Raw genomic sequence first — 17,247 nt, 5'->3', positions numbered from 1 at the left:
AAGAGAAAAGAAAACATACACTACGCAAAAACTTACGCAAAATGTTTACAGCAGCATTATTCATATAGAGCTATAAGGTGCAAACAACCCGAATATCCAACTGATTATTTGGCTAATGGATAAGCAAAGTGTGATATCCACACAAGGAAATACTAGCCATGAAAAGGAATGAAGCAGTGGCACATTTTACAAGGATGAACCTTGAGAAGGTCATACTGAGTGAAAGAAGCCAGTTACAAAAGACTGCATGTTATATGAAATTGCAGAGTAAATGTATGGAGTCAGAAAGTAGATTGATTAATGGTTGCTTAAGGCTGGAGGGTGAGAGGAGTAAGGGAGTGGATGCCAGAAGGGAATGGGATTTCCTTTTGAAGTTATTCAAATGTTCTGATACTGACTGTGGTGATGGCTGCACTTATCTGAATATGCTTTAAAAAAATCACTGCATTGTACACTTTCAGTGGGTGGATTGTATGGTATATGGATTAAAGCTCAATAAAGTTGTTTAAAAGAAAATGTCTTAAAAAATTCCAATTTGAAATAAGACAAGTAGTAGTCCCCCCATCTCACCTCTCCTTTTTACCAGATGATCCCGTGTTTGGGATCATCATGATCATCTGCTTAATCATAATGAACCACAGCTCTGGGTTGAGTGTAAGTAGGTTTTGCATATATTTAACTGTATTCACCTAAAAGCACTGGAAGAGCATGTTTTGTTACATAGCCATGATGTTTTACGGCATATATTTTTGACTCAAAGAACAAAAGGAGTGTTAGTGCCTGGTATGAAAAATAAGGTGGTACCTTTCTGAATTACATGTGTTAAAGATCAGAAGGACAAGAATATCAGAGAAAAAAATAATATTTTTCTTTAACTTTAAAACATTTCATTGTGTTGTTGCAGATTCGTGTCTTCAGGCCACCCAACTACTCTGGCACCATTGCTTTGGCTTTGTTGGTGTCACTTGTGGGTGGTTTGCTCTATTTAAGAAGGAACAACTTGGAGTTCATCTATAACAAGACTGGTTGGGCCATGGTGTCTCTGGTATGTTAACACATTTACCCTGTTTCTTTGGGTAATGGTCCAAGTTGTATAATATTAACAAAGTGATCCAGATTATAACTGTAGTGAAAATCAAGTCTGGATTAGAAGAATTAATTTTTAGGACTTAGGTGATATAACTTAAGTTCACCGTTAATGTAGATTGTGCTCTCTTCCTTCAATTTTCACAACTAAAATGTAATGTCTTTCCATGTGTACTTGGCATATTACGAGTGATAGATTAATGTTTGGTGAATACATTTAGAAATACACTAGGGATTAGTGTATTTTTACTTATTACACTAAAAATACTTATAGACTCTTAGAGTCTGAAGCACTTGGAAATGTACTCATTCAGCAATTTTTTTCCCAGCAACTCTTTCCTTCTGTCTCTACTATGTGCCTGATAATTATTAGGTACCAGAGATATAAAGGTAAGCCGTAAACCCCACCTGATCGTAATTCATTGCAGGGATACTAATCATACTAATCAAGAGATAAAGTAAGCACACAGGATTAGAGGATTACATACTACATAGGAAGGACACCTAATCTTGAGTACCGAAAAGTCATGACAGGCTTCCTGGAGTGTGTGGCATCATTTATGTTTTTTAGGTTAACAGTATCTTAAAATCTCTAGCAAGTATCTGAGTAATGATGCTTACAGTCATCTGCTCTTCATCATTTTACTTGTGATCTTGGACAAAGCATATGGAGAAAGAAATACAGGGAATAAAAAACTGTAAAGAAAGAGATGTTACTATTTACTTAATTTGTGATTTGCCTATATGACTGTTTACATGAAAATTTTATCACAATTTACAGAGAAAAATAAAATTAATACTAGAGTTAAACAGTGTTCTGAATTCAAGGTCTCTAATAATCATTGCGATTTTTATGCAGTGAACAATTTAGATGATTAAAAATAAAATCTCTTTCCCAAAAGGAAGAAGAAAATAATGGTACTTCAGTGATACTTAAAAGTAACAAAAGATGTATAAAACATTTATAAACAGAATATAAAAAATGAAGCTATTTAATATGTGTATGTATCCGTATATGTACGTTTAGAGCTAAGTGTCAGTTTGTTGGCTTTACCTTCGTGCAGTAGCCCTTCATCCTTCTATTTTTCAGTGAACAGTGGTGTTTATGACTGAGTTAGATACAGTAGGACAGACTGATAAGGCAACTCACCTTAAAGCACCCATCATGTGCAATAATAGCTAATCTCTTGAAATTCAAGCAGATCCTCTGTGGCTTTGTGGTAGACAGAGAAATAAGATTTTGAAGTTTGGATTTTTTTAGCGTAAGGAAGATTTTTCAAGGAAAGTTTAATATTTTCTCACTTTTTGATAACTGAGTTAAAGAGATTTGTTAGTTATACTCCAGTTACTGTAATTGGATCCAGTGGGTGATCTAAGTTTGAAAGTGTTTTGGACGTTGCTCAATCTGGTTTTCAGGTTGCTTCATTCAGTTAAGCCACCCACTGTCTTGGTGAAAAAAAATATACCCCTTCTTTCAAAGTGTTGTTGGAAGGTTAAAATTCCTTCAGTATTTCAGCATTATCATACCAAATTTTGTCACTGTTTCAGTCTACTGAAAAACTAAGACTGCTTACGATGTAACCATGTGTCTGCAGTAGACCCCGATGATAAACCTGCCTACACTATTCTCCCTCCTCACAAGAGGTGGCTTCCCTGGTGGCTCAGTCAGGAGAGAGTCTGCCCACAGTGCGGGAGACCCAGGTTCGATCTCTGGGTGGGGAAGAGCCCCTGGAGAAGGAAATGGCAACCCACTCCAGTATTCTTGCCTGGAGAATCCCATGGATGAGCCTGATGGGCTAAAGTCCATGGGGTCACAAAAGAGTCAGACACGACTAAATGACTGACTTTCACTCCTCAAGAAGAGATGTAGAGTTATTACTGGAAGTAATAATGGACATCAGGGCATCTCTTCCTTCTTTGGGGGTTGTGTTTCTTATGATTATTTTTTATAATAACTATGAAAAGCAATTTCTGTTATCATCATTTTACAGACAAGGAAACAGATTCGGTAAACTCAATTTGTGGAACCTCACCCCTGGGATAGGACTCTGTAGTTTTCACAGTGCTGTGCTTAGTTGCTCAGTCGTGTCCGACTCTTTGTGGCCCCATGGACTGTACCCTCCCAGGCTCATCTGTCATGGGAATTCTCCAGGCAAGAATACTGGAGTAGGTTGCCATGCCCTCCTCCAGGGGATCTTCCTGACCCAGGAATCCAACCAGGGTCTCCTGCATTGCAGGCGGATTCTTTCCCAGTTGAGCTACCAAGGAAGCCCTTTCACAGTGTTGAGTCCTCTAAATCTGGCATGTGCCTCCTATGCTGGATGTTTAATCCAGTGGATGCAGTGAGCCATTACGACTCTAAATAAATGTCTAAGAACATTTATATGGCAAATAAATGTCAGTACTTAAATGGTCAGTTCTCTCACACCGTCTGCCACATCAAGCAGATTTTTTTCTTTGAGAAAGCTAATAAGCTTGGCATAACAGAAGATCTTGTAACATTCATAGACACATACTTGAGAAGGAAATCTTGGCAGGTATGTCTACTCTCCAATGGCAGCCTTTCAGAAGCCATAACAGGCTGCAGAAAACAGACATGTTTTCAAACAATATGCTTGAAAACTCTGAATATAAAATGTTTAATTAAACAGATTTTTTTTTTTCTCATCTGCTGATGGCTTATGAAGCTTAAACAGTGAGGTCAGAAATAATTTAAATCCCCTTTACCATTTTCTGTCACCATTACCACCACCAAACTTGATTCTTTGTTTGTAAAGCAAAACTATTTTACATGAAAACTGGATTTGCCCAATTCCAGTCCTTTTTAATCCAGTTTTTGAGATATCCTTACAAAGAGGCCATTCAAAATGCTGAATCATTTACTCAGATTGCTAGACATTTGTTTATTTAAAACAACCGTATATCTCATTCTTCTTTGGAAATGATATATTTTGAAATAATTCTTGGCAAAATACTGTTAGCTGATTTGCAGAAACGCTGAAATCCTTGGCTTGCGCAGTAAAATGAAGTTCTTAAAATAGTAATGAACGCTGTACAACAGTGCAGCATTTTTGTAATGTAAAAACTGTATGCACAAGGAAAATAATGAGAAAAACATTTTGGTGGAGAATTTTTATGTCTTAGTAAAGAACTAGTATACATACAAGTAGCAGTTGTGTCTTATCTTTGAACACATGCCAGAGTACCTCTGAGTCCTTAATTCTGAGCAGACTGTATTCTAGGGCTGGTAATTTATTTTTTTTTCTTTTTCATTATTATTTCATATTATTGTATATGAGTCATGGGATTAAGAATCAAGTGTATGCTGGGGAGAGAAATCTATTCATAGTGCTTTAAGGTGTAGGATAGACACAAAGCTTGCAATTTCCTGGCATAGAGGAAGTAACATATGCAAATGTTGAAACATACATAGATATTATAGCTTCCTGGTTTTGAGCTTTAAAAAAAAAAATAGGTGAAGGAATACTCATAAGTTGTTCTTGGTCTCATGCTTCCTAGGGGGAAAAATGCTTGTTAACGTATATATTAGGTACTGTTGGTTGTTTATGGAGCTAAATAAAGCATTGGTTCTGGTTTGGTTTCACTCTGCTTTCCAAACTTGCTCCACCCCCTTAAGATGGAGGATGATAAAAAGCCTACAGAGTACCTGTTTCATGATGAGTTTAAAGTAGAATGGTTGTGTAAAATGTTATGTTTTGTAGCCCTTAATGCAGAGCTTTATGGCAGGCTGCTGCTGTTGCTAAGTCGCTTCAGTCGTGTCCAACTCTGTGCGACCCCATAGACGGCAGCCCACCAGGCTCCCCCGTCCCTGGGATTCTCCAGGCAAGAACACTGGAGTGGGTTGCCATTTCCTTCTCCAACGCATAAAAGTGAAAGTGAAGTCACTCAGTCGTGTCCGACTCTTAGCGACCCCATGGACTGCAGCCCACCAGGCTCCTCCGTCCATGGGATTTTCCAGGCAAGAGTACTGGAATGGGGTGCCATTGCCTTCTCCAACGCATAAAAGTGAAAGTGAAGTCACTCAGTCGTGTCCGACTCGTCGCGACCCCATGGACCACAGCCTACCAGATTCTTCCGTCCATGGGATTTTCCAGGCAAGAGTACTAGAGTGGGTTGCCATTGCCTTCTCCTATGGCAGGCTAATGCTCCTCATAGATGACTGTCATTTCAAACCCAAAAACCTCCTAAAAATCCACAATTAAAATTGTGAAAGATAAAAACATCATTTATAAAGATCTAATAACCCAAGCCTTATTATCACAGTAAATCTCAGTAGCTGTTCTCTGCTTTTTAACACCAGTGCTCTCCATTGTAGGATGATTCATATGCCATAATATTTCTTCTGTCTCAAACACATTATATTGGTTTAATTATGTTCTATGAAAAATGTAAGCTCCAGATTAATATATTTATTACTACATAATTTTCACAATTTATGAAAGTTTCTTTGGCATCTATACATTATGTTATATCAGTAGAAATATGTTTTTTGTGAGCATTCTGAACTACAGGGCAGCTCTGATTTCAGAGTGGAATAAGCTCCTTTTTCTTTCAAATTTTTCTTGAATAAAATTATGTATTAATACTTTGTAATATCATGCAGGTATTATCTCTGTGGCATATTTACAAGTGAGAAGCAAATAACTGCTGATAATATTTGTTTCCAGTGATGTAACTTCTAACAAACAGCTTTTCCCATTAGGTAGTTGAATCATTTGGCCATTTGAAGATAGGTATGTCTGTTTATGGACTTCCCTGGTGGCTCAGACAGTAAAGCATCTACCTACAATCCAGGAGACCCAGGTTCAATCCCTAGATCGGGAAGATCTCCTGGAGAAGAAAATGGCAACCCACTCCAGTATTCTTGCCTGTAAAATCCCATGGACAGAGAAGCCTGGTAGGCTATACAGTCCATGGGGTTGCAGAGTCGGACACAACTGAGCAACTTCACTCATGTCTGTTTATAGGTAATTTTTGTATATAGCCAAATGTATAATTTTGTTCATGTCGGGAGTATGACAACAATATAATGAAATAAGTTAATATCTTATTAGGGTATACTTTTCTTAATACGTTTAGCATTTAATTTTCTTTGATGAGGAGAGGTAATGGCCTATATAAATTCAGACATTTAAAAGTTACTCAGATGAACTTACCCTTTTTTTTTTGCATTTGAATGTGCTTGTCTAAGTTTTTTGCTTATTATAAAGCTACAAATAAGCCTCAGTGTGAATATCCAGTACATGGAGTGATCCCCCAGCTTCCGTTCTCCATTCATCATAAAATTTCTCAATAGAGGAAACATACCCCAACATAATAAAGCCCTTATATGATAAACCCACAGCTGACATGTTATTCAGAGGTACAAAGCTGCAAGCTTTTCCTCTAAGATCAGGAAGAAAGCAAGGATGTTCACTTTCAGCACTTTTGACATATTTGCTGTTCGAGTGAGAGCAGTTATGCAAGAAAAAGGACATCCAAATCAGAAAGGAAGAAGTAAAACTGTCACTTGTTCAGATAACATAATACTATATATGAAAGTGAAAGTGTTAGTCACTCAGTGTTGTGTGACTTTTTGCAATCCACGAGGCTGCTCGGCCTGGAATTCTCCAGGGAAGAATACTGGAGTGGGTTGCCGTTTCCTCTTCTAGGGGTGAAAGTGTTAGTTGCTCAATTGTGTCTGACTCTTACTCCTAGAATTTATAAATGAATTCAGTAAAGTTGCAGGATAAAAAAAATCAGTATACAAAACAATGTGGCACTTCCACATACTAATATCAAACTATCAGTTAAACTAAAAAACGAGCTTCATTCACAATTCATCAAAAAGAATGAAATAACTTAGGAATAAGTTTAACCAAGGATTTTAAAGACCCGTACACAAGTAACTACTAAGACATTGATGAAAGAAATTGAAAATGACACAAGCAAAGGGAAAGTTATACTTTGCACATAAATTGGAAGCATTAGTATTGTTAAAATATTTACTACCAAATATTATACTACCCAAAGCAGTCTACAAATTCAGTGCAATTACTATCAAAATTCCAAAGGCACTTTTCACAGAAATAGAAGAAACAATCCTAAAGTCTGTATGGATCCACAGAACACGCTGAATAGACAAAGAAGTCTTAAAAGCAAAGTTGGAGGCATTACGCACCCTGATTTCAAACTTTATTACAAAACTGTAGTAATCAAAATACAAGGGTACTGGACTTACAAATAGACATACCGATCAATGGAGCTGAATAGACAGCACAAAAATAAACACACATATGTGGTCAATTTGGGACAAAGGAAACAATAGGTGTTGGGGAAAGGATAGTCTCATCAATAAAATGGTATTGGGAAAACTGGACAGCCACATGCAGACGAATAAAACCAGACCCCTACCTTAGCCACACACAAAAAGTTAACCCAAAATGGAGAAAAGATTTGAATGCAAGACCTGAAACTGTAAAACTCCCAGAAGAAAACATATGTGGTAAGCTCTTTGACGTTGTTCTTGGTGATAAATTTTTGTATTTGACATAAAATGCCAACACAAAACAAGATTAAGTGGGGTCTGCATCAAACCAAGAAGCTTCTGTACAGCAAAGGAAACCATCGACAAAATGAAAAGATCATCTGAATCAGAGAAAATATTTGCAAACTATGTATCTGTTAAGGGGTTAATACCCAGAATAAAGTATTGGCATGCTGTGGTCCATGGGGTCGAGCTGGACACGACTGGGCGACTGAACACCAACCCAGGATAGATAAAAAACTCATACAGCTCAATAGCAAAAGCAACAAATAAATTAATTTGAAAAACAGGCAGAGAAAAATGGGTAAATGGTTTGAACAGACAGTTCATAAAAGAAGATGTAGAAATGGTCCCAAGAAACATTTAAAGATGCTTACATCTTTAGTCATTTGGAACATGTAAATTAAAACCAAAGTAGTTACCAATAGAAGCCCATTAAATATGCTCAAATTTCAAAGAAAGGTGACATTAGGGTTAGGACAGATATGCAGGAAAATGAGTCTTCATATATTACTGGTGGAAATGTTAAATGGTATCTTTCTTCAATTTCACTTCTGGTTATTTATCAAAAGGAAATGAAAACGTGTACATACAAAGGCTTGTCTTTGAATATTCATAGAAGTTTTATTCACAAATATACTTCTTTGAAAGAAACAATATAGTGTCCATGCTGCTGCTGCTGCTGCTAAGTCGCTTTAGTCGTGTCCAACTCTGTGCAACCCCATAGACGGCAGCCCACCAGGCTCCCCAGTCCTTGGGATTCTCCAGGCGAGAATACTGGAGTGAGTTGCCATGTCCTTCTCCAGTGCATGAAAGTGAAAAGTGAAAGTGAAGTCGCTCAGTCGTGTCGACTCTTAGCGACCCCATGGACTGCAGCCTACCAGGCTCCTCCGTCCATGGGATTTTCCAGGCAAGCATACTGGAGTGGGTTGCCATTGCCTTCTCCATAGTGTCCATAAACAGGGGAATATATAAACAAACTGTGAAATATGCATACAAAAAAAAAAAACGGCAGAGAATCAGAAGAGACATTGTTCTAAAGAGAGATATAGGCGGTAGTTAAGTCACTAAAGCCTGGTATACACATACTCTATGATGCAGCATTTTCAAGAAACTTTTCTTACCCCTTCAGAGGTCTATGGAGGTAAATAATTAGGAAAAGGCACCAGTGGACTGTTTTTTAATAGTATTCTACTTGATCTCAGTGTTAGTTATAATGGTGTAGTCATGTTAAAATTCATTAATCTGTACCCTTTCAATCATGTCCTTTTTTGCATGAATATTTTAGTAAATAAGATACAAGAGTAAACTTGTAGTTTAATTATAAAAATTTAAATTTCCAAATTAGAGTGGCAAAGTGCTGGACATTTCCATTATTAAAGTAAAAAAATAAGAAATACCATTTATACTTAGAGAAAGAATTGTAATCTAGGCCATTTTGCACTGTCAAAGTTTATTTTGGTATTTTATTATGTTGTGAGAAGTGCCCACAGCTCTGTGTGTAATTATAAATACTGTAAATATATGTCACTACTTCAAATGATGAAGCAAGTATGCCATGTTTAAGCCTGCTTTTGTTTTATTGAACCATTTCTTAGAATCTTGAATAAATTATGTATTAAGATGGATTTTTAAAAACTTCTATAACAAACCATATGTAATATAGCTACTGCTATTGAATTTTAACTTCTCATTTTAAAATTTGAGCATTTTCTCATGTGTATGTAACATTTGTCATACTGTAGTTTATACCTTTCCTTATTAATGCATTAAATCACCAAACCTAGTGTGGATCTAGTAACTACCACAGTTTTGAAGTAGTTAAGAGTATAAACAGATGTTTTGAGATATCCACTGTAACTGTTGTAATATGAAAATGTTAGAGTATGAAACAGGTGCTGTTAAAACTATTGTGATCTGTCAACTGCATACTTACAAGACAGTTAAAATGAAGATTTGTTTTTATCTCATTTAAGTATCCAGATCTCCTTCCACCCCCGCATTCTATGCATGGCCCTTTGGAGTCTGTTCTCTGTTACTTGAACCATTTCTACTCTTTTGTAAAGCTAACACCCCCACTTGGGTACTAGGTCTCATTCCTGCTCTGCACTCTGTGCTCTGCACTGGTATTCAGTGACAGTGCGCCGACGATCTCCCCTTTCTCTGTCATCCTTATTTTTTCTTTTATTACTGAACCTTTCTCATTAGCAAGGCACACAGCTCCTTATTCATCCTGAAGAGACATATTGCTGTTTTCTCTTCCAGAAACTGTCCTATTTACTGGATCCTTTTATAGCAAAACTCCTTGAAACAATTGTCTACGTTGTTTCCTTCTTTTCTCATAAGGCTTTTGTCTCACTCACTGTTCCATTGAAAATGCTCTAGTCTAGGGCACAGATATTTTCCAGGGACATAAATTCAGATATTAGTTCTGGGTTTATTTCACATCATTGGTCTTGCAAGAGTATCTACACAACTTGTTTCTTCGTCAACAGCCACTTCCTTGTGTTCCAGGGGCCACGCTTCGCTCACTGCTACTTCTTAATCATCTTTGCTCATTCGTTTGTTATCTCCTTCACTTCCTACTTTGGAGAGTCTTCTGGATCTTGCTCATCCTCTATCTATATTTAATTGGTGTCCAGCTTTAAAGACTGTCTGTTGTGTGCATGTTAAGTCACTTCAGTTGTGCCTCTTTGTGACCCCATGGACTGTAGCCCACCAGGCACTCTGTCCATGGGATTCTCCAGCTATGCAAGAAAAATGGAGTGGGTTGCCGTGCTCTCCTTCAGGAAATACTGTTTATTATTGAGTCCTGAATTTTATCTTGGGGCCAGATCTCCCTGTAAACTCCAGACTGATAAATCCAACTTGTTCATCCTGCATCTCTACCTGGACGCCTACCAGGTGTCTCAAAACAGACTCCTAAGCTCAGTCCCCAAACCTAATTGTCCCACACCTTTGATTTCTCAGTTAATGGCAACTTTATTTTTTTAGTTGTTCAAGTCAAAAACCTGTCTTTTCTCACCACTTCTTTCCTCCTATGAAAATCCGCTTGGTTCTTCCTCCAAAATACACCTAGATTCCAACAACTTCTCACCCTACTTACCACCTGTAAGGTCTAATTATTTAATAGTCCACTTCTTGCAATAGCATTTGAACTGTATCCCAGCTTCCACCTTTACACACCATATGATTAATTTTCCAACCCAGGGGCTCTGGGATCTGGCCTTGCACTATTCACCAAACCTTATCCGTTTCTTCTCTCCTCAGCAACTGTCCTTCAGTCCTCTTGGCTTCTTTACTGTCTCTTAATATTCCAGATATTGTCCTTCAACACAGCCTGGCTCACTGGCTCTTCCCTCTTTTCCGAAGTATTTTCCTGGCTTGTCAACATCTTCAGATCTCTGCTGAAAGCTCCACTGTCTTGGAGAGGCCCCTGCTGACCACTCATAAGAACTGCAGTCCTTCTCTCATGACTTCTTTTCTCCTTCCCTACTGTTCATTTTTCATTGTCTCTAATTATTTTGGATTTCCCTAGTAGCTTAAATGGTAAAGAATCTGCCTGCAATGCAGGAGACTTGGGTTCAGTCACTCGGTGAAGGAAAACTCCCCTGGAGAAGGGAATGGCTACCCACTCCAGTATTCTTGCCTTGAGAATCCCATCAACAGAGGAGCCTGGCGGGCTACAGTCCATGGGGTCGGAGAGAGTCAGATATGACTGAGCAACTAACACTTTCATCATATAATTTAATTACTTATTATTTTTTTTAACTATTTTCTGCCTGTAGAATGCAAGCTCCGTGAGGATAGTGTCTCCCTTGTATTTTTGTTCTTTGTTTTATTCTCAGCTTCTTAAAAAGACCTAGAGATCAAAGCCAAGTCTTTTGCTATGCAGGCATATTCTTTACCATCTGAGCCAGCAGGGATGCCCTCTTGAATATATAGTCGGTTCTTGGTATATAAATGTTGAACGAGTGAAGGAGGAATGCCTACGTATTTTTTATGACTCAGAGCACATGTCACTTACTGAGGATCTTCACCTAAGGGCAGGGATTATTTTTACCTTATTCATTGCTATATTCCTACTGTCCAGTAAACAATTGTCAAATGAGTAAATTAGTCTGGAAAGGCTTCACAGAAAACCATATATAGACCCCAAATATAAAGAGGTTGGCTCCATAGGAATCTTAGGCAGGTGTGGCATTAACAAGATGTAGATGTAGCCACTACCTACAACATGGATAGACCTGGTCATTATCATACTAATTGAAGACAGAGAAATACATGGTATCACTTACATGCAGAATCTTTAAAAAAAATGATACAAATGAACTTATTTTTGAAACAGATGTTGGAAAAAACAGTTACCAGGGAGAAGGGCTTGTGGGGAGGGACAAATCGGCGATTGAGAATTGACATGTACACACTGCTATATTTAAAATAAATTACCAACAAAGACCTATTGTTTAAAAAAATAATTAAAAACACTCAACTCCAAATCTGTAACTTTGTTCCTTTTTACCCTCACAAGCTTCTTCCTTATTCTTTATCTCATTGGGTGGCACTACTGACTGTACATTGTTCTTCAGATCAGCAACCCAGAGGTTAATTTTTTACTATTTTTTATCACGTCAATCAATCAAAGAAGTCTGTTGATTCCATCTTGTAAATATTTCTGTTTATCTAAATCGCTCAATTATGTCATTCCTATGGAATTGTTCCCTTGGTACCACGGGAACATTTCATGTAGAGATGGGCATGATAAAGTACAGAAATGGCAAGGACCTAACCGAAGCAGAAGAGGTTAAGAATAGGTGGCAAGAATACACAAAAGAGCTGTACAAAAGAGGTCATAATGACCTGGATAACTGATGGTATGGTCACAAAGCTAGAGCCAGACATCCTGGGTGTGTGAAGTCAAGTGGGTCTTTGGAAGAATCACTATGAACAAAGCTAGTGGAGGTGATGATAGAATTCCTGCTGAGCTATTTCAGATCCTAAAAGATGATGCTGTTAAATTGCTGCACTCAATATGCCAACAAATTTAGAAAACTCAGCAGTGGCCACAGGACTGGAAAAGGTCAGTTCTCATTCCAATCCCAAAGAAAGGCAATGGCAAAGAATGCTCAAACTACCGCACAATTGCACTCATCTCACATGCTAGCAAATTAATGGTCAAAATCCTTCATGCTAGACTTCAGCATTATGTGAACTGAGAACTTCCAGATGTACAAGCTGGATTTAGAAAAGGCAGAGGAACCAGAGATATTGCTAGCATTTGTTTGATCATAAAGAAAGCAAAGGAATTCCAGAAAAATATTTACTTCTGCTTCATTGACTACACTAAAGCTTTTGTGTGGATCACAACAAACCATGGAAAATTCTTAAAGAGATGGGGATACCAAACCACCTGACCTCTCTCCTGAGAAGCCTGTATACAGGATGAGAAGCAATAATTAGAACTGGATATGGAACAACGGACTGGTTCCAAATTGGGGAAGGAGTACGTCAAAGCTGTTTATTGTCACCTTGCATATTTAACTTATATGCACAGCACATCACGCAAAATGCCAGTCATTACAATGCTTAAGTAATGATTTAAGCTGGAATCAGTATGGCAGGAGAACTATCAATAACGTCAGATATACAGATGATATCACTTTAACGGCAAAAAGTGAAAAGGACCCAAAGAGCCTCTTGATGAAGGTGAAAGAGGACAGTGAAAAAGCTGCCTTAAAATTCAACATTCATAAAACAAAGATCATGGTGTCTGGTCCCATCACTTCATGACAAATAGATGAATGAAAAGTGGGTGAACTTTGGATGAAAAGGAGGGTGACAGACTTTATTTTCTGTGCTCTAAAATCACTGTGAATGGTGACTGCAGCCATGAAATTAAAAGATGCTTGCTTCTTGGAAGAAAAGCCCCAACAAACCTAGTTCAGTTCAGTTCAGTCGCTCAGTTGTGTCCAACTCTGTGACCCCTTGAACCAAAGCACGCCAGGCCTCCCTGTCCATCACCAACTCCCAGAGTCCACCCAAACCCATGTCCATTGAGTCAGTGATGCCATCCAACCATCTCATCCTCTGTTGTCCCCTTCTCCTCCTGCCCTTAATCTTTCTCAGCATCAGGGTCTTTTCCAGTGAGTCAGACCTAGACAGTGTACTAAAAAGTAGAGACACCACTTCGCCAACAAAGGTCCATATAATCAAAGCTATGGTTTTCCCTGTAGTCAGTATGGATATGAGAGTTGGACCATAAGGAAAGCTGAGTGCTAAAGAATTGATGCTTCTGAACTGTAATGCTGGAAAAACTCTCAAGAGTCCCTTGGCTAGCAAGGAGATTAAACCAGTCAATCCTAGGAAATGACCCCTGAGTGTTGATTGGAAGGACTGATGCAGAATCTCCAGTACTTTGGCCACCTGATGGGAAGAACTGACTCATTGGAAAAGACCCTGATGCTGGGAATGATTGAGGGCAAGAGGAGAAGGGGATGACAGAGGATGAGATGACAGTGGACTTGAATTTGAGCAAACACTGGGAGATAGTGAAAGACAGGCAAAGAGTCGGACAGGACTTGCAACTGAACAAGGAACAACAGGCATGGAATTGGCCACTCTAGTCTCACAAACGGTTTTGTGTAGCAGCCCCCAAACTGATGTCTGTGCCTCACGTTACACTTTTCCCCAGTCTGTTCTCCACAGTGTGGCTAGTACCATCCTTCTAAAATACAGACTTGATCATGCATTTTTCCACCACAGTTAGGAATATCAATTGAAGCAGTAAAAGAGAAGGAATATAGATGGGTAAAAGTAAAACCAGAAATACATACAATTTTAGTGCTGATTTAGGGACTACAACAGTTTGATCCTCAAAAATTCAGAACTCTAATCTTACAGTGTCTAGTAAAAACAAAAATGTCATTTGCTTATACTATAAATGTGTTTATTCACTAGGTACATCTTTTCCTGGATTTTAAAATATACTCTGTCTTTCACACTATTATAATCTACAGAATATTTGACTTTCATATATTCTTTAAATCACTAATATGATCCTCTGTAAACAGATATAATTTATTTTTCTCATATAACAATTTCCCACTTTTATATGATGTTTTAAATGGTACATCCTTCTCTATGTAACTCTGGGCCTAGTATTCTAGTGCACCTTCTAAGTTTAAAGTGCAAGTATTCTGTAAAATCTTGGCTTTCAGAAAATATCTCAATCCAGGCAAAGTCTGGAGGTCAAATCTGGCTTTTAAGAAGCTTATGTTAAGTTCAGAGTTATTATCAAGAAAATGGAAAGGATTCATATTAATCTCTCTAATCTTGCTATATCATTTTCAGTTTCTTCTGAAATGCAGTGGTTGCCAGGAAGTTATGAAACAGAATCTGGATTAATTCTTTGGGTTTAAAAACTCTCCGTAATTTCCCCCATCCTACTGGTTCCCTTTTGTGTCCTTTTATCTCCTTTACAAATTGTGCAGATCTAACATGTTTAGATCCCTAGTCACATTGCTTAGTCTGACCTTGAATCTTTGTTGATACATCTCAGCTACCTGCCAGAGGCAGGCAGCTCAAAAACAGTGAGCTGGGCAAGTTCTGAGACATTCAGAAGTGTTTTAACCTGAAGACACACTTTAGTCTAAAGATGCCCAAGTTTGTAAATTTAAGCATAGGTGATTTAAACAAAACATGCTTACATTTGAGTTATAGAGATTGACTGTGACTTCCGGTTTATACACTCTCCTCTACCCTCTCCATAATGCCTCAGATTTTTAAGATTAATTTTCCAAATACAGCTTTTCTTGCTAGATCTAGCAGTAATGTGGTTTCTGTGAATTATTCCTGGCTGTATCTAAAAGCATCATGTTTCATCTATGCTTTTAACTACGCTTTACCTCTGGTTAGGACATAAGAGATTATCAGTCACCATGCCAGATGCTTTATATATGTTACCCAGTTTGGTCATTAATATATGTCTTAAGCATAGTTGGTATCACCATTTTATACATACCAAATCTGACAGCAGAAGAATAAGTTACTTACCAAAGGTCCCATAGTTAGTAAATGAAAATGCTTTTAACAGATGAGCTGATATACATGGTATTTGAAAGTAGTTTCAGGACCATTTTTTAAAGAATGCAGTGTCCCCATTTCTTAGTTTGCATGGTATAACACTGTGCCCTGTCTTTTCAGTGTATAGTCTTTGCTATGACTTCTGGCCAGATGTGGAATCACATCCGTGGACCACCATATGCTCATAAAAACCCACACAATGGACAAGTGGTAAGTGCATGCTGTAAGCATCAATATTATGAACTTGAATCCTATTTACATGGCAGTCAGAAATTTCATATTTAGTAAGAAAGAGGTTATTTGTAAATCTAAATATGTTCCATTTTTTCTCATGTTCCTCCACTACATACATACACAGATGCACACACACATATATATATGTGCATATATATTTTACGGTGAGGACTGCTTTAGCACGGATTAAAAAAAAATTCAGTGTACCTACCATACCAGATATACACACACAAATTATTTTTTCAACTTTGTAGCCTATGGCAATAACATGTAATGCCCAAAGAGGAACTAGAAAAAGTTTTAACGAGCATCCCAGCACTGGTAAATTTAATTAAGTTTAGAAGATCATTAAAACCTCTGGTATTCATTGTATTAGAATGCCAGGAACAGTCTGCCACAAAATTGAAAGTGAAATCGGTGTGCAGTTCTGTCAGTAGCAGAGTTGACTTTAGTAATCGCTACTGTCTTATTGCCTTCCCTTTCCACCAAAAATGGCCAGTGGCACATATGGTCTTGGATGGACTTTACAAAATACCGTCTCTGAGGCTTAGTATTAGAGGTTACTGAAGATTATTAGCTGTTTTAAAATGTGCCTCTTTTCTCTAGTTTTTTCTTTATACCGATTTTTGAGAGAAGAATATAACGATAACCCTTATGTACTCATCACCAAGCTTAATTGCCACTTCATAACCCGCCGTGTTCCATGTATTCTCCTGCCCAGTACTCTTTACCTGCTGTAGGATTCTTTTGAAATAACTTACCAATATCATTTCATTTACACATAAATATATCAGTAGGTAATTATAAAAAATAAGATTATCTTTTAAAATCTAACAATAGTACCACACATAAAATGGTAATAAATTCTTAATTTCTGAAATTTGGTTCTGAATGGAATACTGTTTTCTGTGGCAAATAATGTTATGATTTCTCTATAAAGGTATAATGTAAGCTTGTGAGGTTTATTCTTCATTGCTTACAGTACTTCACATATATTTAATATTACAGAAAGCTAACAAGTTATTTGTTTCTTCTTCCTAAATTGATTGTGACTTTCTTTGAATTTCTTTGTGGAACTGTAATTTAGGGATATAATTCATTTCATTTATTGTATGCTCCCTGGTGACTCAATTAGGTTTTAAGGACTAGTTACAAATAAGCAGAGTTGCAGTCACTAATACTACATATTATAATAACCAGTTTGGTCTCATATTGCTGGCATCATTTTCAGATATTTTCTATAGGTGTCTAGGATATAGATTCAAAGTTAGACTCTAAACCAGATATGCTTTATGTTA

At 37.5% G+C, this 17,247-nt stretch overlaps 1 protein-coding gene across 4 annotated transcripts in view; it reads left to right on the top strand.

Annotated features, from left to right (window-relative positions):
- The window catches only part of TUSC3 (tumor suppressor candidate 3), a 239,010-nt gene that overhangs the window by 128,381 nt on the left and 93,382 nt on the right, over window positions 1-17,247 (top strand). For 2 of the 4 annotated variants that reach the window (XM_040243167.1, XM_040243166.1), the window contains exons 5-6: window positions 905-1,045; window positions 15,836-15,925. In XM_040243167.1, coding sequence (XP_040099101.1) covers window positions 905-1,045; window positions 15,836-15,925 — 231 coding nt within the window. The remainder of the gene's footprint in view (window positions 1-904; window positions 1,046-15,835; window positions 15,926-17,247) is intronic. The other 2 variants (XM_040243170.1, XM_040243168.1) reach the window with 1 other exon arrangement.

This window comes from Oryx dammah, unplaced genomic scaffold (genome assembly GCF_014754425.2).
Source record: "Oryx dammah isolate SB20612 unplaced genomic scaffold, SCBI_Odam_1.1 HiC_scaffold_7, whole genome shotgun sequence".
In the NCBI taxonomy this organism is placed as follows: Eukaryota; Metazoa; Chordata; class Mammalia; order Artiodactyla; family Bovidae; genus Oryx; species Oryx dammah.
Note: the sequence above shows the minus strand (reverse complement) of the source record. Positions and strands in the feature narration are given on the sequence as shown.